Below are 22,182 nucleotides of genomic sequence, written 5' to 3' on the forward strand. Positions count from 1 at the left end.
GCAACCGCTCCACACCGCCTCCCCACCTCGATCTCAAATCCTCGCCTCTGCTCCTTCCACCGTCACTCGCTGCCACCTGCACTGCTCGCCACCACCTCCAGCAGTCTCGCCGACATGTCCACCTCTGCCGCCTTCCCCGCCGACAGCGAGTTCTCGCTCCACCAGGTCACCCCGGCCAACTCGCAACACACGATCCCGGCCACGCTCCGCCTGATCAAGGCGCTCGCCCTGTTCGAGAAGGCGCCCGACGAGGTCTTTGCGACCGAGGAGCTCCTGCGCGACAGCTTCTTTGGCGACAAGGAAGGGCGCAAGTACGCCGAGTGCATCCTCATCTACCGGGGAGGAGCACCGGGCGAGGACGGCGCAGAGGCGGTCGCCATGGCCGTGTGGTACTACACGTTCTCGACGGTGCGTCCTCGGCTCTCTCTCTGACCCGCAGGAGGAGGGAGAACGCCAGACTGACCACCCCGCTTCCCCTCCCCCTCCTCCTGTCCGCAGTGGACCGGCCGAGGCGGCCTCTAGTGCGTCCCTTCTCCCTTCTACGCCCCTTTCTCAGTCTCCCTGAGCCCTATGCCCACCAGCTGCTGACCGAGAGCGCGCTCGCCGCCCTCGTCGCCCGTCCGCAGCCTCGAGGACCTCTTCGTCGAGGAAGAGTTCCGCGGTCGCGGGTTCGCCAAGCTCCTGTTCAAGCACCTCGGCCAGATCTGCGCCGAGCGAGGACTGCCGAGGATGGAGTGGGTCTACATCAAGTGAGCTGCGCCCTGCTCTCCCACGTTCTCGTTCGCGCCAGGGCCTCTCCGGCGCACGCCAGATCAGCTCGAGGCGCATCCTGACGCAGCTCGCCCGTCCTCGTCCTCCTCAGGTGGAACAAGAACGCCGAGCAGATCTACAAGCGCATGGGCGCCGTCGACGTGCGTCTCTCGCTCCCTCTCGGTCTCTCTCGCCTCGGACCTGTCAGAAGGGCTGCGCCGAGGCCGCTCTCGTGCTCAGGGGCTCGACTCACTGACACTCTCGATATGCGCAAGCAGCTCGACGAGTGGATGACGATGCGCATGACGGGCGACGCGCTCAAGAAGCTCGGCGAGTGAGCTAGACGGAGGAAGACGGGACGAGGAAGGGAAAAAAGGCGCGCAAACTTGCGCTTCGGGCCTGTATCGACCTGCAACTCGCACATGAGCCGCAGAGAAGTGCTCTCGATCGCGCAGAGAGTGACAGAGAGTACAAGCACGGCTTGAAATACAGTCTCGAGCCCGATCTACTGCGACACTGCTGCCACTCGCCGCTGCAGGTCCGCATGCCGTGCGCGCAACTCGACGAGCTGCTCCTCGCTGCGACAGGTGAGGGACAGAGTCAGTTCTGGCGACTGGGGAAGGAGGCGCAGAGAGAGAGAGAGAGGAGGACGCACAGTGCCACGCTGCCGATCTCGAGCTGGACGCCGCTCGACACGAGCTCAGTCCACCGCTTTTCGAGCCTGCTCAACGTCTCGCCCGCCTTCTCCTGGTCGGCCTTGCGCCTGCGGTTGACCTCCTCGACCTGCTCCTTGACGCCCTCGCCCTCGCCGTCGACGCGCTGGATCGCGTTCTCGAGCGCAAAGTTCTCGACGCGCCACTTGTTGCCGCCGAGCTGCTGGAGGAGCGACCCGTTGAGGCTGCGCAGGCGCTGGTGCTCGAGCTGGGCGAGGCTCGACTCGTACGCGCGCTCCCACGCCTCGACGCTGTCGAGCGACGCCTCGTCCGGGAACGGCATGGCGTAGCGCGACGTGTCGAGGCCCTCGCCGTCGCGGAGAGGCCGCTTGGACTCGACGCGCGAGAGCTCGGCGGCGAGGAGCGGGTGGTCGGACGCAGAGGGGAGAGGGCGAGGCGGCGGGAGGTGCGAGAGGTTGGACGGGTTGGCGGACGGGTTCTTGGGGAGGAGGGAGCGCAGCTCGATGGCGATCTGCGAGTTGATGGCTGGTCGGAGCTCTGCGTGGGGTCACAAGGTCAGCTTGTACGCTGACGCTGGCTCGAGAGAGGGAGACGGACCGGGATGGAGGTCGAGGTCCTTGTCGTAGTCTGCACGGCACGAGGGTCAGTGCGGGTCGGCGAGGCGGGTACCGTGAAGTGGGCGTACAGGGCAAGCTGTCGAGCGGCTGGTCTCGGTGCGAGTCGGTCATGTTGGGTGCGTGTGAGGAGAGGGCGACCGTCTTCATCAGTTTCGATGGGCGGTCACACTCTCTCGACGTCGGCGAGTCCCCTGGTCGGTCACTAGCGCTGCATCAGAGTATCGTACGCGTGCTACTCAAGCGAGCAGCTCAGCCAGGTGCGGCGACCGGTCACCGGAGCTGCACCGCGTTCTTGCCGACCCGGCAACGTCGCTCGTTGTTCGGCTTCACTCTCTGCTCGCTCTCTGTACCGCCAGCCAGCTCGCCAGCACCATGCCCGACCACCCGGAAGCCACCGCGCAATCCATCACCGACGCCATCGTGCGTCCTCCTCCTCGTCCCACTTGTCCCCCGCCGGGGCGAGCCTCTCGGGCTTCGCCCACCACGAGAACTCGCTCACTGACGCTCGCCACGATCCACAGGACCTCGAGGACATCGACCGCGACATCTACCGCTCGCGCGAGCTTTGGAAGGTGCGTCCTCCCCTCCCTCCTCCTCCCACCTCGGCTCGTGGTTCTCCCCGTTGACCCTCGGCTGGCACGTTCCGCAGCCCGCACAAGGTCGCGGCGTCTTTGGTGGCCAGATCATTGCCCGTACGTCCCTGTTCCTCTCGGCTCGACTAAAAGGGGCTCGCTGACCGTTCTCCCCACTCTCCCCTTCGCGACTCGCAGAAGCGGCCTGGGCAGCAGTGCAGTCGGTGCGGCGCGACGAGCCCAACACCGAGAAAGGCCTGCACTCTCTTCACGTGCGTCCCCTCTCGCTCGACCTGGCCTGCCGGTCCAACCTCGCAGTTGTTGTCGCTGACCTGCCGTCCGCGTGGTCGTCGTACAGTGCTACTTCCTCAACTTTGGCAACGCCGACATCCCTGTCCTGTACTCGGTCCAACGCCTGCGCGACGGCCGCTCGTACAGCACGCGCTCGGTCCTCGCGACGCAGCAAGGCGTCCCCATCTTCACCCTCACGTGCTCGTTCTGCCTGCCCGAGCCCAAGCAGCCCGTGCGCGCGCTCCCGCTCCCGCATTGGCCCCTGCGGTGGCACCGCACCGAGGAGGACAAGGCGCAGCGCCAGGACCTCGGCGACAGCATCCCCGAGCCCGAGGACTGCGACGCGACCGAGGAGGTCATGCTGCGCGCGCTCGCCGCGGGCAAGAACTTGCCCAAGAAGCTGCAGGACTTGTGCGTCCCGGTCTCTCTCTCTCGACCCTTCGACGAGTCGCAGCCCTGACGACGCCAAACCCCCTGCAGCGTCGAGCGCCAGGCCGAGGAGCGCAGGCAGTCATCGATCGAGCTGCGCAACACGGACAGGTGCGCCTCTCTCTCTCCTTCGTCGGTCTCTCAGAGCCTATTTTGACCTTTCCCTGTTCCGCAGGCGCGAGGCAGGGTTCCTCTTCAGCTTCGAGCGGTCCGCCTCGCAGCAGTGCGTCCTCGCTCGTCTTCCCCTTCTCGCCGCACGTCGCATTCGGCCAGGTCACTGACCTTTCCTTTCTCGCGACAGGCAGCTCTACTGGTTCCGTTCCCGTGCGCCGGTCAGGTCCGACCCCGACTTCCAGAAGGTGCGCCTCTCGTCTCTCGCTCAAACTTCCTCGAGTCCGAGCGGATCATGCTCACCATCTTTCTCCCGGCAGTGCGTCCTCGCCTATGCGTCCGACCTCAACTTTATCGGCACGGCTGCACGTGCGACCGGGCTCGGCTCGTCGACCAAGCCCAGGCTCGGCATGCTTGCGGTGCGTCCTCGCCTCCTCCCTCCTCTCTCCGACGGTGACTGACTCTCAAGCGCCGCACACAGTCGCTCGACCACTCGATGTACTTCTACGACTGCAGCGTCGACGCTCACGACTGGTGCGTCTCTGCTTCTCTCGCCGCCTCTCTTCACCCTGAGCCATCGTCGAGCGCGACTGACCTCTTGCCGTCCCTCGCCGTCTCTCCCGTGCAGGCTCCTCTACTACATGAACTCGCCCGTCACCTCCAACGGTCGTGGGCTCGTCAACGGCCGCATCTACAAGCGCGACGGCACCCTCGCCGGTGCGCTTTGACCTCTCTCGAGCCCAGAGTCCGCCGATCGTGCCACTGACCCTCATTCTCGCCCTGCGTCCCCTCGTACCCTCTACAGTCGTCTGTGTGAGTCCTCTCCTACCTCCTGTCGCTCTTGAGGTCAGCTACTGACTGCCTCGGCCCCCTCGCAGACCCAGGAAGGCGTCGTTCGTGCGGCTCTCTGATTGCCTCTCGACTCTGTTCGTCCCCTCTGTCTACCCCTCACTCTGTACCACATCATCGTCGTCGTCGCCGTCGAGAAGAGGTCTGTCGTAATGCCATCTGTTTGTCGGACCCTCGTGGTCGCTCGAGAACATCGTCCGCAAGTGCGGGCTCGCGCGCTCTCTCTCTCTCTCTGCGGCGCTGCGAGAGAATGAGAAAGATGCGCTCTAGCGATGCAAAGTCTAGACGGAGCGACCAAGGGGAGAGTGTACTGCGACGAGAGGTAGGGAGGGGCAACAGAGAGAGCGAGGAGAGTCTACGAGAGCGAGCGTGTTGGTGGCGAGGGTCGGGAACGTCTAGGCCGACTTGACGTGACGCTTGCAGAAAGCCTCGAGGCGGTCGCAGGCGTCCATGAGGACGGGGAGAGGGGTGGTCGTAACGAATCGGATGTAGCCGTCGAGGCTGTGTACGAGGGGAGGGACCGAACGATGAGGAGTTAGTGCTCGCTCGTCGACGAAAGAGAGGGAGAGAGAGAGAGAGAGGAGGACGCACCGGAAGGCGGCGCCGGGCAAGATAAAGACGCGCTCCTCGTCGTAAAAGGCCGTGACGAACGCCTTGTCGTCCTCGAGGTCGAGGCCCGAGTACTGGCAGCACAAGTACATCGCACCTTGCGGGCGTCGAGGCGTGAGGCCCGGGATGCGCTCGAGGCGGTCGTACAGCGCCTCGCCCGTGCGCTTGAGCTCGGCCATCGTGTCGAGGTAGAACCGCTCGGGCGTGTTGGCGAGGATGGCGGGCAGGGCGCGCTGCATCGTCGAGTTGGGGCCCTGGATGCGGAACGCCCACTTGGCGAGGCCGCCCCTCACCTCGGCGAGGACGCCGAGCGGGTCGTGCACGATGACCCAGCCGAGGCGCCAGCCGGGAGCGAGCCACCGCTTCGAGACGGCGCCGACGACGAGGCACGGCGACGGGCCGCAGATGGACGCGTACGGTGTGAACACGCCGCGGTTGAACTTGCCCTCGACGCGAGGAGCGTCGGCGGCTGCGGGCCGAGGACCGGTCACGTCCCACGCGAGGCCGGCGTAGACCTCGTCGGTGATGACGAGCGTCTGGTGCTTGGCCATGAGGGCGGCGATGTCGCGCAGGTGCTTCTCGGACCAGTTGGAGCCGCACGGGTTGGACGGGCTGCGGGAGCGACGAGTCAGTACGCGAGGGCGAGGGGCGGAACGAGAGAGAGAGGTCTGAGCGCACTTGTTGAGCATGACGAACGCCGTGTTCTCGTCGATGAGCGACTCGAGGTGCGCCAGGTCGACCTCCCAGTCTTGCTCGGGGAGCAGGTCGTAGTAGCGGATCTCGCAGCGCGAGATGGCCGACATCGTCTCGTAGGCGGTGAACAAGGGCCGCGGGAAGAGGACGTTCTTGGTCTCGTCGGCGAGGACCGAGATGGCCATCTCGAGCGCACCCGACGCGCCGTGGGTCATGACGACGTCGTTCTGCGGAAGAGAGTACAGAGTCAGGGAGAGAAGCGAGGGGGAGCTGGGAGGAGGGGTGGAGCGCACCTTGGTCACCCTCCAGTTGCCGTTGGGGCCCTCGTCAAAGTAGTTGGCGACCGCCTCGCGCGCATCGGCGTACCCGACGCTCTCGGGGTAGCCGAGGGAACGCCCCGACTTGAGGCTCTCCTCGATGGCGGCAATCGACTCGGGCGCGGGCGCGTGGTTGCCGAAGACGCTCGGGTCGCCAAGGCCGAGGTTCACGAGCTGCTTGGGGCCCTGGGCGACAGGCGCAGACAGGTCGATGCCGGCCAGGATCTCGCGGATGGCTGCGAGGGAGGAGAGAGGTTCAGCCGCGGCTCCGAGGAGAAGGAGAGTGGGAGCGTGGAACGCACGGTTCGAGATGCGCTTGACGCCCGAGCTGACGTTGACCGTCTTCCAGGGCTTGAGCGAGGTGCCAGTCGGGTAGTCGGGCAGGGCTTGAGGCGACATGAGCGCGAGATAGGCGAGTCGGTGGACGAGGAAAGGGGTGGGTGCTGCAGGGCTCGTCGAGGCGTGTCAGCTCGCGCACGGGTTGCGAGAGGGTCTGCGAGGGTGTGGCGCACTAGTTCGGGGTGCACTGGGGCGTGTGAGAAGAGCGAGAGAGCAGAGAGAGAGAGGCGAAGAATCGCTCCGCTCCGGCCAGCAGCCGGCTTGGCGGCATGCCGTCCGGCGCTGTCTGCGCGTCGATAACCTCTGCTGGCGCCGGCCGTGGCGGGCGCACCGGACGGAGCTTTGCACTCTGGCTCGTCGTCGGTAAGCCGCAACCGGCGCTATCTCGACTCGCGCTCGCGGAACCGCAAGCTGTCGGCCATCTTCGACCGGTCACCGCGCACGAGCTGCAGCTCGACACCGGGCCCATCGATCGATCTGGTCTGACGACGACAGGAGACGACGTGAGCGCGAGCGCGCGTCCTTCGGCGAGTCCGCGGAAGGCTGCTGCCCGTCGCTCGGACCCTGTTCCCGGCCGACACTTTTCTCGCCGCCTGCTGTAGCTCTGGCTCTCGCCGGCGACGACGACGACGACCAGCACGACGACGACAACATGGCGCGCGTGCACTGCATCTCGCCCGTGCGGCTGTACCGGCACTCGTTCCTCGGCGGCGTCATCCTCCTCCTCGCGCTCGTCCTCCTGTGCGCCGACTTGGCCATCATCGGCATGAGGGCCTACGCGTTCAACAGTGCGTCACCATGATCCCCTCGACGCAGAAGGACCGCACTGACCCGAGCCCCTCGTCGTCGTGCAGCTCTGCAGCGTTGGAGCCTCGAGGACGGCATCGCAGGGCTCGACGGCCTTGCCTACTCGCTCCTGGTCGCGGTCCTGTGGCTCATCACCATGGCCTTCCTTCTCGTCGACGTCGTCACGGCGCTGCTGCTGCCGTCGCGGGACCTGCAGGAGGGCGCCGTCATCGCGTTCGGCGTGAGTTGGCCTTCCTCGTTCGGCTCGGCAGCACACGAGCATGCCCGACTGACCACTCCTGCGCCGACAGATCATCTCGATCATGCAGGTGCCGATCGTCGCGCTCTACCTCAAGTGGGAGCTGAGCCTCACCAACGGCGTCTGGGTCCAGCGAGCCTGTGAGCGCGTCTCTCCCGGTCCTCCTCGCGACACGCCGACTGACGGCCAGCGCTCTCGCCCACAGGTACTGCCGTCGCCCACTCGACCGACTGCACTACCTGGTACTCGCGCGTCCGCCTCGTCTCGATCGTCTCGTCGTCCATCGCGACCGGCGTGCACCTCCTCCTCGTCGCGCTCTGCGCGCGCTACGTCCACACGCGCCCGGCCAAGCTGTACGAGCCGCATCGAGCCAAGAAGCAGCACTCGAAGACGGCGAGCGAGCGCAGCAAGAAGGGCGGCGCCGGGCGCCTGCGCGGGCTCGAGCGCGAGTTTGCCCGGCTCGAGGACAAGCTCGTGCGGCACAAGAAGCCGTCGCGCAAAGCCGGCGCGGCGCAGCAGCTCGGCGAAGGCCTGTCGTCGGACGGCGCGGGCGGTGCGCAGCCGGTCGCGGGCCGCCTCTCGCGGTCGTCGAGCCGAGCGTCCACGACTCTGCCGCCGTACGACCCGCCGCACGCAGCGGGCGCCGTGCACACCGACTCGGACTCGGAGATCGAGGACAAGAAGCTGCTGACGGGTCGGTCGGGCGTCTGAGTGCGCTTGCCGGCGGGCGCGAGAGCCACGGGCGGCGGCGAGGTCGAGGGGAAGGAGGGTACGGTCGAGCGGGCCGAACGGGCGAGAGGGAGTCGGCGTCGGGTGCTTGAGGAGCTGGTGCGCAGGATGCGACCGTCGGCGGCTCGTACTCGGCGCTGCAGAGCTGCAACGACGCCGTCACGCCTGCCCGAGGAGGAGAGACGGCTTCTGGGCGGCGAGGGAGAGCTTCTTGCGCGCCTCGCGCGCCCGACGTGAGCTGCTGGAGCAAGCTGGCAGCGTGTCGTGACCTGGGAAGCAACCTGCGAGCGAGGGAGAGGAGGGCTCGGTCGACGGCTGCGGGCGGAGAGAGGGAAGAGCGAGGAGGAAAGCCTTCTCGCCCCGTACGCTCTCCCCACCCCTCGTTGAGCGTGTGCGCTCCACAGCCCGCCGACTGCACTCTCGACAGTGCACCTCGCTCGAGCGCAGCAGCCGATCCACCCGCCAGAGCGGCGTTCCCCCTCCACCTCCCCCCTCGATCTCCCAGCTCGCCTTCCTCGACAACCCGACGTCTTGAGCACTTGGCGACCTCGCCACTCGACTTTCACGCCCGCCAGCTACCCGTCGGTGCCGCGCACGCTCTTGCGGCCGCAGCACACCTCGAGCAAACCCCGCCCCCATGCCTCGAGACGACGCCAACGGCGCGACGACCACACCGGGCAGCCAGTCGGCCACGCCAGGGCCCTCGCAGAACGGCACTGGGTCGGCTCCGGCGGGCGCAGCTTTCAACCTCGGAGGGCTTCCTCCCCTCCCCTTCGTCTCCGCGGCCAACCTTCCCCCGATCCCCTCGTCCTCGAACGCGTCGGCGCCCAAGCGGTCGTACACGGCCGACGAGATCGAGGCGTGGCGCGCGCAGCAGGTCGACCTCAAGCAGAACGAGGTGCGCCGGCCTCATTCCCCTTCCCTCCTCCACACGCTTCCTTCGCACGCAAGCTGACGGCTTCTATTGCGCCCTGCAGCTCGCCGCCATCGTTGACAAGCACGACGACTACGTTCGCGAGCTGTTCCACCTCGACCGCTTCGTCACCCTCATCGGCTTTGACCCGAACGTCGCCAAAGGTGCGCCTCGACCTCTTTCCGCACTCGCGAGACCTCCCCTCACGCCCTTCCTTCCCCTCGTGCAGCCGATCGGTCCGACGTCTTCCGCTCGTTCCAGGCCAACTACGACCTGTTCCTCAACGCCGCACCCGACGTGGCCGGCGCGAGCAACGGTCGGCGAGGAACCCGTCGCGCAGCCGAGCAGCGCAAGGTCGGCGCGCTCGCGCCCAACGCGGCTGTCGCCGACCTGACGAGCGCCCGCAAGAAGGACATCAAGGGCAAGGGCCGCGCCGAGGACCAGAGCGACCCGATCCTCGCCGTCGAGGCCGGCGGCGCCCCTCGCCCCGGCAGCACCAAGCGCAAGGCGCCGACGGTCAAGAAGGCGCAGACGACGGCGAGCGGCAGCCCGGCGCCGTACTCGCCGAGCATGTCGATGCCGGCCTCGCCGTCGCCCTCGGCGTCCCTGCCCGGCTCGACCAAGTTGAAGAAGCGCCCGTCGGTCGCGTCGACCCCGTCTCGCGCCTCGTCCATCGCCCTGCACGCCAACCTGCCGCCCTACGAGCCCGTCGTCGCCAAGCTCGAAGAGCTCCCGAACCTCCTCAAGCAGGACCTCCCGCCTTTGTCGCCGCGCGCCGTCAAGCGCCGCAAGATCCTCCTCGAGTCGGGCGTCACCTACTCGCACCTCGCCCAGGTCCCGCCCGACCCGCAGTTCGACTTTTCTCTCGCCGCCTTCCTCAACTCGTACATGTCGCTCGACGACGACGCCGACATCGAGCCGCCGCCGCCCGAGGAGGAGCTCGACGCGCGCGCCGAGTACGAGTACGACATCCTGTCGCAGGCCGACGCCGTGCGCGCCGAGGGCCGCGAGCTGTACAACCCGGACAAGACGCAGTCGCACGAGTCGAAGCGGGCCAAGGACCACCAGGAGTGGCTCGTCGAGCACGCCGTCTACTTCTCGCACCTCGTCGCCCAGGAGCGCAAGGCGCACGTCGCCCTCGCGCGCAAGACGGCGAGGATGGTCATGAAGCACTTTGAGGAGATTCGCGGCAAGGAGGACAAGGAGCAGCGCGAGATCGAGCGCAACCAGAAGGCGCTCGCGAGGTGGACGATCAAGGAGGTCCGCAAGAAGTGGAAACTCGCCATCGGCGTGCGTCCCCTCTCTCCGTCCCTCCCTCTTCCTTTCGTCACTGCGGTCGACTGACACGCTCTTGAACTGCAGGTCGTCCGCGCACGGCGCAAGGAGGAGCACAAGAAGGAGCAGAAGCGCCTCGGCAAGCAGCAGCTCGACGAGATGCTCAACAAGTCGACGACCATGCTCCAGGCGCAGCAGATCGAGATGGGCGCCGAGGACGCCGACTCGGACGACGACGGCGACGATCAGTCGGCGCCAGAAGACGACGACGACGAGCAGGACGAGGACGAGGAAGAACCCGTCAACTCGCCCTCGGTCGCTCCCTCCAGCCCTGCCGCCGACTCGTCCCCAGCCCCATCTCGAGCCAAGGCGAAAGCCAAGGGCCGACGAGCTCCCCCTCCTCGTCGCCAGTCGATCCGCTCGCGCTCGCGCCTGTCCGTCTCTGCCACCCCGGCCGACTCGCCCGCGACCGCCGCCGGCGAGGCCGACGAGGACGGCGACGTCGGGTTCGCCGAGGCCGACGAGGACGATGCGCGTCGTGCCCAGGAGGACGACGCGTACGCGGCCGAGATGGAGAAGGAGGACAGGGAGGACGACGACGACGAGCTCAAGGGCTTGGCCGACGAGGCCGACATGCCCATCGAGGAGCTGCTCCGGCGCTCGGGCTACGCGGCCATGCTCGCCGAACAGGAGGCGGGCGACGAGGCGGCAGAGGGGGACGAGGACGAGGAGGAGGACGAGGAGGACTCGGCGATGGCGGACGTCCTCGCCGACGCGCCCGTCAAGGAGGGTTCGACCGAGCCGTCCGCCGCCGCGACCGCCGCGAGCTCGACCGGCGCCGCCTCGCCCTCGACGCCGGGCACGTCGGCGCCCGCCGCGCCCGACCTCACGGCCGAGGAGAAGGAGGCCGAGGCCATGTCCGAGTTCGGCTCGGACGCCGGCGAGGAGCAGCGCGACGACGAGGACGACGCGCTCGCGCAGGAGATGGAGGCCGAGGAGGGCGAGTCGGACGACGAGGAGATGAAGGGCCTCGAGGAGGACGCCGACATGCCGATCGAGGAGCTCATGCGCAAGTACGGCTACGGCGGCGGCGGCTCGGCAGAGCCTAACGGCGACGTCGACTCGGCTCCTCCGGCGTCGCCGAAGCGCGAGCAGGACGAGGAGGAGGACGCGGGTTCGGCGAGCGCCAAGGAGGAGGAGGAGGAGGACGAGGACGAGGAGCGAGAAGGGGTCGAGGGCGACGCCGACGACGAGATCTCGACCGAGCCTTCCGACAGGCAGATCCAGCACCTTCGGCCGCCGTTCCTCCTGCGCGCGACGCTGCGCCCGTACCAGCAGGCCGGCCTCGAGTGGCTCGCGAGCCTCTACACCGGCGGCGTCAACGGGTGCGTCTGCGGCTCCCTCTCTCTCGTTCTCTCTCGCTCCGTCGCAGCGACACGTTCCTGACGATCTTCTCTCGACGTTGTGCAGCATCCTCGCCGACGAGATGGGCCTCGGCAAGACGATCCAGACGATCGCGCTCCTCGCCCACCTCGCGTGCGACAAGGGCCAGTGGGGCCCGCACCTCGTCGTCGTGCCGACGAGCGTCATGCTCAACTGGGAGATGGAGTTCCGCAAGTTCTTCCCGGGCTTCAAGCTCCTCACCTACTACGGCACCCAGAAGGAGCGCAAGAAGAAGCGCGAGGGCTGGAGCGCCGAGAACGCGTTCAACGTCTGCATCACGTCGTACCAGCTCGTCCTCGCCGACCAGCACATCTTCCGCCGCAAGCCGTGGCACTACCTCATCCTCGACGAGGCGCACCACATCAAGAACTTTCGCTCGCAACGGTGGCAGACGCTCCTCGGCTTCAACGCTCGCCACCGCCTCCTCCTCACGGGCACGCCCCTCCAGAACAACCTCATGGAACTTGTGCGTCCCCTCTCTCGCCCTCTTTCCCTTGTCCCCCTTCGAGCGTGCCCTGCCGTCGTGCCCGTTCCTGACGCTCAGGCCGCCTTCCCCCTCCCTCCCGTCGCCAATCCGCAGTGGTCGCTCCTCTACTTCCTCATGCCGCACGGCCTCATCACGGACGGCTCGGGCCCGTTCGCCGAGCACGCCGACTTCCAGGCGTGGTTCTCGAACCCGATGGAGAAGGCCATCGAGAACGGCGAGGTCATGGACGCCGAGATGCAGGCGACGGTCAACAAGCTGCACACGATCCTGCGCCCGTACCTCCTCCGTCGCCTCAAGGCCGAGGTCGAGAAGCAGATGCCGGGCAAGACCGAGTCGGTCATCTACTGCCGCCTGTCCAAGCGGCAGCGGTTCCTGTACGACGACTTCATGGCGCGCGCGCAAACGCGCGAGACGCTCGCGTCGGGCCACTTCCTCAGCATCATCAACTGCCTCATGCAGCTGCGCAAGGTGTGCAACCACCCGGACCTGTTCGAGACGCGGCCCGTCGTCACGTCCTTCTCGATGCACCGGTCGGTCGTCACCGGCTTCGAGCCGTCCGAGCTCCTCGTCCGCAAGCGCCTGCTCGACGAGGCGCCCATCGCCAAGATGGACTGGTCGACGCTCACGCTCGTCAAGCCCGAGCAAGAGGAGTCGACGTCGTCGATGGCGGGCCAGCTCCGCACGCGCCTCGACGCCTCGGGCTCGTTCCCGGCCCTGTACCAGCCGCCGGCCGGCCTCGACCTGTCCGTCGAGCCGCCTCGCGACGTCAACTCGATCGCCTGCTGGCGCCGGCACCACGCGTGGCAGCAGCACCGCGCGACCATCTCGCGCCTCGACCGCCTCGCCGCCGTCAACCACCGCCGCATCCGCGCCTCGACGCCCTACTTCGGCTCGACCCTCCTCCGGTTCCTCCGCCAGCCGTCGCGCGAGCTGGCCCTCTTCCCCTCGGACGTCGACCGCCCCGAGCGCGAGCTCTTGTCGACGCCGTCCCTCCTCCCCTCCCTCGTCCGGTCGAACGAGCAGCGCGCCGAGCAGCTCGCCGACACGATCTCGCTGTACGGCTTCGCGACGCCCAACGTGCGCGCCCACGACATGGCGCAGCACGCCCTGCCCGGCATGACCCAGGACGACATCGACGACATCGAGGAGGTCGCGCCTGCCGAGCTCCTCCACCTCCCCGCCACCAAGCTCACGGTCGCCTTCCCCGACCGTTCGCTCCTCCAGTACGACTGCGGCAAGCTCCAGAAGCTCGACGAGCTCCTGCGCGAGTGTCGCGCCGGCGGCCACCGCGTCCTCATCTTCACCCAGATGACCAAGGTCCTCGACATCCTCGAGGAGTTCCTGTCGTACCAGGGTCACCGGTACCTGCGCCTCGACGGCTCGACCAAGATCGAGCAGCGCCAGATCATCACCGAGCGCTTCAACTCGAACGACAAGATCCTCGCCTTCATCTCGTCGACGCGCGCCGGCGGCCTTGGCATCAACCTTCAGGGCGCCGACACCGTCATCTTCTACGACTCGGACTGGAACCCGGCACTCGACCGTCAGTGCCAGGACCGGTGCGTCTCGCTCTCTCCTTTCCTGTCCCCTCTCGCGACGCCCGACTGACCCCGCTCGAGCCCCTTGCAGCGCTCACCGCATCGGCCAAACGCGCGAGGTCCGCATCTGGCGCTTCGTCACCGAGCACTCGTGCGTCTCACGCTTTCTCTCTCTCTCCTCGTCGCTCTCGAGCACAGGTACTGACTGGGACGACGGCCCGCAGGATCGAGGAGAACATGCTCAAGAAGGCGAACCAGAAGCGCAAGCTCGACCAGATGGTCATCGCCGACGGCGAGTTCACGACCGACCACCTGCAAAAGCTCGACTGGCGCGACTACCTCGACGATGGGCAGCTCGCCGAGCTCGGCGTCGACGCGGCGACCAACGACGCCCAGAAGGCCGAGCAGATCCCGACCCAGTCCGAGGCCGAGATCCGCCGTGCGCTCGCCGCCGCCGAGGACGAGGAGGACGCAGCTGCAGCCAAGGCTGCCGTCGCCGAGATCGAGATGTACGTCCTCTGCTCGCCGCCGTCGACGCCGTCGAGCGAGACTGACCTCGGCCCGCCTTCCGACTCGCAGGGACCGCGACGACTTCGGCGCCGAGGATAAGCAGGCGTCGGGTGCCGCAGCGAGCTTCACCAAGGACGGCCTCGTGCAGACGGCCGGCGCGGGACAGAAGGAGGCCGAGGAGGATCCGCTCGCCGGCACCGCCGACGGGTGGATGATCCGCTGGGTCGACGAGGACTGGGACGAGTACTTTGGCTGGCTCTGAGCCTGTGTCCCTCTCTCCGTCACAGTATCTCTGCCCTCCCTACCTCCCCTCTCTCGCCCTCCTTCCTCTACACCTCGTCGCGTCGTCGCCTTCTCTCCCCCTCCTTCTCTCTCGTCCCTCCCCTCCTTGTCGATGTTCTCTCTCCTCTCCCCTCTACCTTTGTCTCTCGCGTGTCTCCCTCTCTCGCTCTGTGCCTCGTGGTGTGTGTTGTAGCTCTCTGTCGCATGCACGCATCTCTCGTTCCCTCTCTGTCTCTCTCGTTCTCGCATGCTCTCCTTCGCCCGTCGCCCGTCGCCCGATCGGCAGAATGTGTGAGAGGCAACCTCGTGTGGCAGGTAGTTACAGGGGAACGGCAGGAAAGGAGGAGAGCAAGGGAAGACGAGGTGAGAGAGGGGGTGCGAGCGGGGCGGAGAAGGAAAGAGAGGGAGGGGAACGAAACACAACATGGGCAGAAGTGGGTCGAGCTGGTTCCCTCGAGGATAGGTGGTCTATGACAAGGATGCGGTTGCACAACGAAAAGAAGGGCTCCTCGTCGGGCGAGGCCGGCGGGCGAGCGAAGAGAGGCGGGGAGACGAACGACGACGACGACGACGACGACGGTGGGCGGACGAGGTTTAGACGTTGGCCATCTTGCCCGACTGCTTGGACACGAGCTTGGCCTTCTCGATCTGGGCCTGCGAGTTCTTCGACAGGATTTGCTACGAGGCGAGAGGAAGGAGAGAGAGGGTCAGTGCGTGATTTTTGCGGGTGCGACGCCGGCTCGACGACGAGGCGCCGAGCCGGGACGAACGAGAAAGGGAGGAGAGCGAGAGCGAGACGGACCTTGTACTGCACGATCGTGATGTCCTCCTTGGACAGGTCGACGACCTTCTTGTCCTTGACCTCCCACAGCTGCTCGGCGACCTGCGAGATGAGGCGGAAGTCGTGCGAGACGATGACAACGCCGCCCGTGAACTCCTTGATGGCCTTTGCGAGGGCGTCGATCGAGCTCATGTCCAAGTGGTTGGTCGGCTCGTCGAGGAGGAGGATGTCGGGGCGCTCGAGCGCGAGCTGGGCAAACACGACGCGGTTGCGCAGGCCGTCCGAGAGCTGGCGGATGGGCGACGTCTGGTGCGAGCCCGAGATACCGAACCGGCCGATCGACGAGCGCCAGAACTGGATGTCCTTCTCGGGCATCTTGGGCTTGAACCGCGACTCGAAGTACTCGAGCGGCGACTGGTCGTACGGGAGCTGGTCGGCCGAGTGCTGCGAGTACTTGGCGAGCTTGAGCGACGGGTGGCGGTTGACCGAGCCGCGGATCGGCTGCAGGTCGCCCGTGATGAGGTTGAGGAGCGTCGACTTGCCCGTGCCGTTCTGGCCGACGATGGCGATGCGCGAGTCCATGTCGATACCGAACGACAGGTCGCGGTACAGCGCCTTGTCGAGGTTGCCGTCGTACGAGAAGGCGACGTCGTTGAAGGCGATGATGGGCGGCGGGAGCTTCTTGACGTCCTCGAAGTTGAAGTGCAGGTCCTTGGCGCGCATCGGCTGCTTGATGAACCCGGCCGCCTCCATCTTGTCGATGATCTTCTGCTTCGACTTGGCCTGCTTGACCAAGTTGGCGTACGTACCGGCCGACGCGATGAAGCTGTGGCGTGGGAGGGGGTCAGTGCACGGTCGCGAGGCAAAAGACGAGAGGGTGGGGGGACGCACTCCTTGATGTGCTTGATCTCCTCCTGCTGCTTGGCGTACGCCTTGAGCTGGTTGGTCTCGTTCTCGGTCTTGGTGCGGACGTAGGTCGAGTAGTTGCCGCCGTACGTCAGGAACTTGCGGTCGAGGGTCAGGTCGAGGATGTTGGTGCAGACCGTGTCCATGAAGTCGGCCGAATGCGACGTAAAGACGAGGATGTGGTTGTAGGTCGACAGGTACGCCTCGAGCCAGACGACGGCCTCGAGGTCCAAGTGGTTGGTCGGCTCGTCGAGGAGGAGGAGGTGGGGCCGGATGGCGAGCGCCTTGGCGAGCGAGACGCGCATCCTCCATCCACCGGACATGTCCTTGGTCGCCTTGCCCATCATCTCCTTGCCGAACCCAAGACCGGTCAAGATGGCGCCGACCTTGGCCTCGAACATGGTCGGGTCGAGCGCCTCGAGCTCCTCGTACTTGAGCTCGAGCGCAAGCTCGTCGACATTGTCGGCGATCGACATCTCCTCGATCTGCTGCTCGATGCGCGCCGCCTTGTCCTTGGCCGACTGGACGATGTAGTCGATGGCGGTCATGTCGGACGGCTCGGCCTCGCCGCGGACGAGGTAGATGTCGATGTGCTCGGGGATGTCGACGTCGCGGTTGGCCAGCGACTCAAGGAACGTGGTCTGTGTGCGGGTCGAGTGTCAGTCGCCGTGTCGTAGACTGAGAGGAGGGGGCGGAAAGTGGGGCGCACCTTGCCCGAGCCGTTCTCGCCGAGGAGACCGTAGCTGTAGGAGCACGAGAGGGGCGGGTCAGTACAAGGGGACACCGGTGAGGTGGGGGCAAGGGAGAGGGACGGACCGCTGGCCAAAGTTGAGGGCAATGTCGGCGTTCTCGATGAGGAGGCGGCCGTGGAACGAGAGCGAGTAGCTCTCGATGTGGATGTCGCGCGAGTGCGGGTCGGACGAGAGGACGCCCGAGCCCGAGCGGTCGGTCGCGAGGCGGAGCTTGGCCATGTCGTTGAGGTCGTCGGTCGAGCCGTTGGCCGACGTGGTGAGCGGGGTCGACACCTTTGAGTTGCGCGCCGACGACTTGGACGAGACCGACTCGCCCTTGGCGGCGGCCTTGGCAGCCTGTGTGAGGAGAGAGCATGGTGAGCGATCCCTGTCCTGGTCTCAAGCCGGCCAGAGGAGTGGGGTGAGAGGAGCGAGGGTCGGCGAGAACGACGAGTGATGGGAGAGGAGGAGGGAGGGGCGGGAGAGAGGGAGAGCGCGCGAGAGCTGTGGCGCACCTTGGCTTCGAGACGCTTGGCCTTGGATGCAGAGACGGGAGCCATGATTGATGCTCTGGTGGACGGAGGGGGAGAGCGAGAGCAGCCCGCGGCCAAGGTCGAGCTCGACTGGACCAGCGACGACGAGCTCAGCCTCTGCCGCCTCTCGCTGCGACACTGTGCTCTCGTGCGGCTCGCTGCAGCTCTAGCTTGTCTGTTCTGCTCTCTGGCTCGAGGCTCGGGACTCGCGCGCCTCTCGAGCGCGGCGTGCCGTGGGCTCGGTCCTCTCGCTCTCTTCTCCTCGCCGCCGGCTCGCGCGCGCAACGGAACGACACTCGCTCGAGTTGCACTGCGACCTGCTCCAGCTACTGCTTGAGGCCGAGGAGCCACAGCATGGCCGCCGTCGAGCCCGCCTCCTGGTTGACGTCGCCGACCCACGACAGCCAGCCCTCGCCGACGTGCGCCGTCGCGACCGCCACCTCGTTGCTCGCCACCTTGCCTCCGTCCATCGCCATCGCGAGGCTCTCGAACCCGCTGTCGGGCGTCGAGCGGTACACCATGTCGGCCGGGTCGACGTCCTTGAGTACGATCGCCTTGCACGAGTAGCTCGCCGGCAGCGCCGCGCGAACGGCCGCGTCGGCGGCGCTGTACAGCGGATGCGCCGAGTTGAGGAAGTGCGTCGTGCGGTGGTACCCGCCGAGCCGCCACCCGACGCCGCCGAGCGACGACAGGAGCGTCGGGATCTCGTCCATCGCCATGTGGTTGACGCCCGGCCCGCCGACGACGACGCGCCCGCCCTTGTCGATGTACGCCCGCAGCGACGCGCGCACGTTGGCGTGCTTCTTGTCGGCGAGGTCGGCCGAGGTGCACAGGATGGCGGTCGGGAGGATCGGGTGCAGGAGGAGCGAGCGCAGCTCGGCCGCGTTGGTGACGAGGGCGTACGTGCGCTTGGGCATGGCGTCGAGGACGGGCTTGAATCAGGGCGAGTGGTCGGTCGAAGAGCGGTCATAGTCGATGTGGGCGATGTAGGGCTCGGTGTGGCGGCGCGAGAGGCACGCCGGCTTGTGGCGCTTCCAGTCGAGCTGCGAGCGAGGACGAGGTCGGCTCGGGAATTCATGAGGGTTCCGTATCGAGGGTGCGCACCTTCTGGTCGTCGGGAGAGCAGTAGCTGTGAGAGGAAGCAGGTGAGCGCGCACGTCGCGACGGCGAGGAGAGGACGAGGAGGAGGCGCACAAGACGCTTTTGCAGGCGGAGCAGGTCAGGAGCTTTACGGCGGGCTCAAGGTCCTTGTGGCAGTGAGCGCAGGCGCGCTCTGGAGCTGTGTGAGGGTGAGGTCAGGTCGAACCGTTCGCGAACGTTCGTTGAAGGAGGGACCCACAAGACGAGGGAGCAGAGGCCATGGCGGGCGATGTGGCGGGCTTGTTGGAGGTCGGCGAGCTCTGTGTAGCTTCTGAGCAGGCAGCGGTGGCCGTGCTGCCTCTGTGCGGGTTGTGGGCTAAGGAGGGAGACGTCGAGCTTCGGTGTCGGCCGCCTCTTCGTCCGTCCGCGGCCCTTCCGCCGCTCTCGGTCCTCCTGACCATGGCTTGCTGCTCGCTACTCTCCTCGTCTACCGCCAACGAGCCGCCGCGCCGCTCCACCTCGCCCCGCGCCTGTCGCCGACCACCCCCCGTCCTCATCGCCTCACGCGAGTTCGCCGACGATGCCGCGTCCACCGCCGCCCAGAGCAGCCTCGCCCCCTTCAGCAAGCTCTAATGAGCCCTCGACCCGGCCCCTGCCTGCACGACAGCCCCGCCCATCCTCCTCAACCCGCGCCCGCCGCCTGGCCGAGCTGCGCACAGCGCTCGAGTCGGACCCGGAGCTTGCCGACGCGCTCTGGACGGTCGTCGCCGACTTGCGCAGGCACAGTGGCTGGCAGAGAAGCAGCGGTGGCCAGCAGGCGGGCGCAGAAGGGTACGAGGAAGGAGGAGCAGGTCGGCGCAGCAGGAGCGGCTGGAGGAATCGCCCGCCGCCGCCCTCGTCCTCGGGCTCCAGCAGGTCTTCGAGGGACTCGGCATCGCCCGAGCGCGGTACGGCCCGTCGACCGGTGACGGGGCGAGGCGGGGCACCGAGGCGGGAGCGGCGAGGTGCCGCGAGGACGCGGGACGAGCAGCTTGACGAGGAGACGACGGCGTCGTCGAGCGAGGACGACGGGCCTGGCGGGACGATTCGCCCTCTACTGGCTCGCAGTGGGTCAGGGGGCGAGCAAGCGAGCGGTCGACCGCCGCAGGAGTCGGGCGAGAGGAGGAGCAAGAGCAGGACGACCGTATCTGCGACTCGAGGTGCGTCTCTTTCCCTCTCGTCCTTCTTCCTCCGCCTCTCCTGTCGAGCGGCCGCAATTGACACGTCGCCGAGCCCCTCTTTGTGTAAAGCAGGACCAGCCACCAGGGCCGAGGCGCATCGACCTTCGTCGCCGCAGCACCCTCCCTCTCTCCACCTGCGCGCCCACCCTCCTCCGTCGCCACCGCCTCGCCTTCCTTCTTCAGCCCCGGTCTCTGCTCCCCCGCCGTCTCTCCTCCCTCACAAGACCAAGCGCCCGATCAACGTCGACTTCCTCCTCCCGTCCGACTTCAACTCGTCCGGCCTCCCTCATTTCCCTCGCAACCAGTACCTTCCCCTGCGCCTCCTACCCGTCGACGCCGACTCTCGCGAGGGTCCAGACGCGCAGGGCGCAGCCGAGGAGGGTCGTCTCGTCGTCGCGCACAGGCCGCTCCACCGCCACGAGGTCGACGGCGGCGACAACATCCTCTTTCCCGCCCTTCTCTCCTTCGCCGTCGTCCTCCTTCCCATCCTCGTCCTCTGCCTCGTCCTGGGCACCGTCTTCAGCGTCGTTGGCCTCGGTGTGTTGTAGCTGTCGTCGCCGCGTCGCGCAACGAGATCTCGATCCACCTTCGTGCGCTCGACTGCGAGAGTGAGCACCGCCGGCTCTCGAGCCTCCTCTCTCTTTCGTTTTCGGCTCAAAGCACGTTTCGCTCGCCCCAGACGGACCGGCTTCTCGGCGAGGGCGGCTCGCGCGACGTACAGGAGGCGCGGACGACGCACGGACTGTCCGTCGGTTCGGACTCCTGCCCCACCGCTCCTCAATCCTCCACCTTGCGCCTCTCGCTCTCTCTTCTCTGCCTCTACGCCTGCTCGCAACCTCGCGCACAGAGCGAGAACAGCGCCGCCTCACGTCAAGTCGACCTTCCCAAGTCCAGCTCGATGTCGACCTCGCACGGCCGCCGCATCCGGGCCGTCCCGCTCCCTTGCCCGTCCTTCGTCCCCGTGTCGACCAAGGTTGCATCGGTGCTCGCCTGTGCCGCCATGACGGCGAGCTACCTCGCGTGGGCCGTCGCGCTCTGGCGTGGCTACTTTGGTGCGTCGCTCGCTCCTCTCTCCTCTTCCCTCGCGTCGTCACGAGCTCATCTGATCTCTCTCGCGCACACAAAGAGCTGTCCGAGATCAAGGCGGCGTCGAACGGCACCGAGTACGACCAGCTCGTCGTCATGGCGCGGTACTCGGCGTTCACGGCGTGGTACGCCGTGACGGCGGCCAGCCTTTGCCTCGGCGCGCTCGTCGTGTCGATCTGGCCGCAAGCCGAGACGGCAAAGTGGCTCTCGAGGTTGATCTGGGTGCGTCGTCGTCGTCCATTCTCGAGCTGCGGCAGCGGGCAGGACGAGTTGCTCACATTCGTCTCGTTTGCGCGCGCAGATGACCTGGCTCGCGACCTGGGCGTTTGGCATCTTTGGCATCGTGTCGTTCCTCTCGTCGGACGCGTTCCTCGCGGCGGGCTGGTGCGTCGAGTCTCGCAACTCTCGTCGTCGGCGAGCGCACTGACCCCCTCGCTTCTCTCTCTCCCTTCCTCGCAGCGAGCGCGGCGACGAGTGCTGGCAGATCCGTCAAGGCTTGCAGGTCGGCCTCGTCATTGTGCGTGTCCCACTCCTTCGAACGCAGCGAGCAGAACTGACTCTCTCGCACCCACACAGGCCGTGTTCGCAACTTTGGCCGTCGTCTTCTACTGCGCCATCATCCTTTCGTCCTACGTCCACACGCTCCACCCGCACCTCTTCATCTCGCCCGACAGCGACAGCGACGACGAGTACTCGGACGTCGAGGAGCATCGGGCGCAAGAGCTCGAGGAGGAGCTCATGCGCAGCGGGCACCCGTACGCCGGCGACGCGCTCAAGCTCCTGCACCACGAGCGCAAGCAGCTCGCCGCCGAGCGCAGCATGAGCCGTCGTCGCTCGGGCTACACGCCGGAGAAGGACGACGACGAGCTCCCGCTCGCGCCGGCGTCGTCGTCGAGGGTCGCCGCGCCGCGCCGCGCCCCGCGCGAGTACAGCTCGAGCGAGTCCGAGGGCTCGTCGGCGTCGCACTCGGGCTCGAGCGACGAGGAGCGCGCCGTGCTCGTCGGTGCGGGTGGCAGCGGCCGGCCCAAGGCGACGGCGGGCATGACGACGAGCCGCGGTCGCCCGCCGGCTCGCGCCGGCAGCGCTCGCCAGCTCAGCGACATCTCGAGCAGCGGCGTCGAGTCGGCGTCGGGCACCGAGAGCGAGGGCCCGGCGCAGTCGGCGAGGGAGATGGGGCGGCGTCGCTCGAGCAGCGTCTCTCGCTCGCGCTCGCGCTCGAGGCGCGTTTGAGCGGGCTTGAGTAGATCGACATGGAGCGTGCAAAAGACGGAGAGCTGGTTACCATCGAGCAGAGCGCTGTCGTCGCGCGGAATCGGACGAGAGAGATGAGAGAGGTGCTCGCCTCGAGACGTGGCTCGATCTTCTCGCCCTC

General features: G+C 67.2%; 10 protein-coding genes across 10 annotated transcripts; 5 read left to right on the forward strand and 5 right to left on the reverse strand.

Annotated features, from left to right (window-relative positions):
• Positions 1–67: 67 nt before the first annotated feature.
• RHOBADRAFT_64634 (uncharacterized protein) lies at positions 68–1,182 on the forward strand. Its single transcript, XM_018418533.1, has 5 exons — positions 68–408; positions 499–521; positions 627–749; positions 863–911; positions 1,029–1,182. The coding sequence occupies exons 1-5, from the start codon at positions 115–117 to the stop codon at positions 1,086–1,088; spliced, it is 549 nt and encodes a 182-aa protein (XP_018273032.1). The 5' UTR covers positions 68–114; the 3' UTR covers positions 1,089–1,182.
• A 28-nt stretch (positions 1,183–1,210) lies between these two features.
• On the reverse strand, positions 1,211–2,152 carry RHOBADRAFT_51957 (uncharacterized protein; the record flags this gene model as incomplete). Its single annotated transcript, XM_018416100.1, has 4 exons — positions 1,211–1,328; positions 1,406–1,961; positions 2,022–2,051; positions 2,110–2,152. 4 exons carry the CDS (start codon positions 2,150–2,152, stop codon positions 1,256–1,258), a joined length of 702 nt encoding a protein of 233 aa, XP_018273033.1. The 3' UTR covers positions 1,211–1,255.
• Positions 2,153–2,413: 261 nt separating this feature from the next.
• Positions 2,414–4,355, forward strand: RHOBADRAFT_42198 (uncharacterized protein; the record flags this gene model as incomplete). The annotated part of the gene is made up of 13 exons (XM_018414021.1): positions 2,414–2,461; positions 2,563–2,613; positions 2,691–2,733; positions 2,812–2,885; positions 2,972–3,315; positions 3,385–3,444; positions 3,509–3,556; positions 3,635–3,692; positions 3,765–3,863; positions 3,926–3,978; positions 4,073–4,161; positions 4,250–4,257; positions 4,323–4,355. The coding sequence occupies 13 exons, from the start codon at positions 2,414–2,416 to the stop codon at positions 4,353–4,355; spliced, it is 1,008 nt and encodes a 335-aa protein (XP_018273034.1).
• A 189-nt stretch (positions 4,356–4,544) lies between these two features.
• On the reverse strand, positions 4,545–6,311 carry RHOBADRAFT_51959 (uncharacterized protein; the record flags this gene model as incomplete). The annotated part of the gene is made up of 5 exons (XM_018416101.1): positions 4,545–4,794; positions 4,885–5,514; positions 5,581–5,822; positions 5,889–6,148; positions 6,215–6,311. The coding sequence occupies 5 exons, from the start codon at positions 6,309–6,311 to the stop codon at positions 4,689–4,691; spliced, it is 1,335 nt and encodes a 444-aa protein (XP_018273035.1). The 3' UTR covers positions 4,545–4,688.
• Positions 6,312–6,903: 592 nt separating this feature from the next.
• Positions 6,904–8,007, forward strand: RHOBADRAFT_42200 (uncharacterized protein; the record flags this gene model as incomplete). Its single annotated transcript, XM_018414022.1, has 4 exons — positions 6,904–7,039; positions 7,106–7,278; positions 7,349–7,436; positions 7,502–8,007. The coding sequence occupies 4 exons, from the start codon at positions 6,904–6,906 to the stop codon at positions 8,005–8,007; spliced, it is 903 nt and encodes a 300-aa protein (XP_018273036.1).
• A 2,877-nt stretch (positions 8,008–10,884) lies between these two features.
• On the forward strand, positions 10,885–14,702 carry RHOBADRAFT_34446 (uncharacterized protein). Its single transcript, XM_018413196.1, has 7 exons — positions 10,885–10,936; positions 11,369–11,598; positions 11,684–12,122; positions 12,237–13,702; positions 13,773–13,832; positions 13,906–14,190; positions 14,261–14,702. Exons 1-7 carry the CDS (start codon positions 10,889–10,891, stop codon positions 14,451–14,453), a joined length of 2,721 nt encoding a protein of 906 aa, XP_018273037.1. The 5' UTR covers positions 10,885–10,888; the 3' UTR covers positions 14,454–14,702.
• Positions 14,703–14,758: 56 nt separating this feature from the next.
• On the reverse strand, positions 14,759–17,464 carry RHOBADRAFT_24858 (uncharacterized protein). The gene is made up of 6 exons (XM_018412656.1): positions 17,407–17,464; positions 16,977–17,248; positions 16,870–16,903; positions 16,146–16,801; positions 15,276–16,080; positions 14,759–15,151 (listed from the first exon to the last, which is right to left on the reverse strand). The coding sequence occupies exons 1-6, from the start codon at positions 17,449–17,451 to the stop codon at positions 15,068–15,070; spliced, it is 1,896 nt and encodes a 631-aa protein (XP_018273038.1). The 5' UTR covers positions 17,452–17,464; the 3' UTR covers positions 14,759–15,067.
• Positions 17,465–17,750: 286 nt separating this feature from the next.
• On the reverse strand, positions 17,751–18,341 carry RHOBADRAFT_12746 (uncharacterized protein; the record flags this gene model as incomplete). Its single annotated transcript, XM_018412103.1, has 1 exon — positions 17,751–18,341. The coding sequence occupies one exon, from the start codon at positions 18,339–18,341 to the stop codon at positions 17,751–17,753; it is 591 nt and encodes a 196-aa protein (XP_018273039.1).
• Positions 18,342–18,362: 21 nt separating this feature from the next.
• Positions 18,363–18,785, reverse strand: RHOBADRAFT_42204 (uncharacterized protein; the record flags this gene model as incomplete). Its single annotated transcript, XM_018414023.1, has 4 exons — positions 18,363–18,467; positions 18,529–18,553; positions 18,619–18,703; positions 18,764–18,785. The coding sequence occupies 4 exons, from the start codon at positions 18,783–18,785 to the stop codon at positions 18,363–18,365; spliced, it is 237 nt and encodes a 78-aa protein (XP_018273040.1).
• A 1,837-nt stretch (positions 18,786–20,622) lies between these two features.
• On the forward strand, positions 20,623–22,040 carry RHOBADRAFT_42205 (uncharacterized protein; the record flags this gene model as incomplete). The annotated part of the gene is made up of 5 exons (XM_018414024.1): positions 20,623–20,776; positions 20,851–21,032; positions 21,112–21,194; positions 21,270–21,327; positions 21,387–22,040. The coding sequence occupies 5 exons, from the start codon at positions 20,623–20,625 to the stop codon at positions 22,038–22,040; spliced, it is 1,131 nt and encodes a 376-aa protein (XP_018273041.1).
• Between the last annotated feature and the right edge of the window lie 142 nt (positions 22,041–22,182).

This window comes from Rhodotorula graminis, assembly GCF_001329695.1.
Source record: "Rhodotorula graminis WP1 unplaced genomic scaffold RHOBAscaffold_3, whole genome shotgun sequence".
Classification (NCBI taxonomy): domain Eukaryota; kingdom Fungi; phylum Basidiomycota; class Microbotryomycetes; order Sporidiobolales; family Sporidiobolaceae; genus Rhodotorula; species Rhodotorula graminis.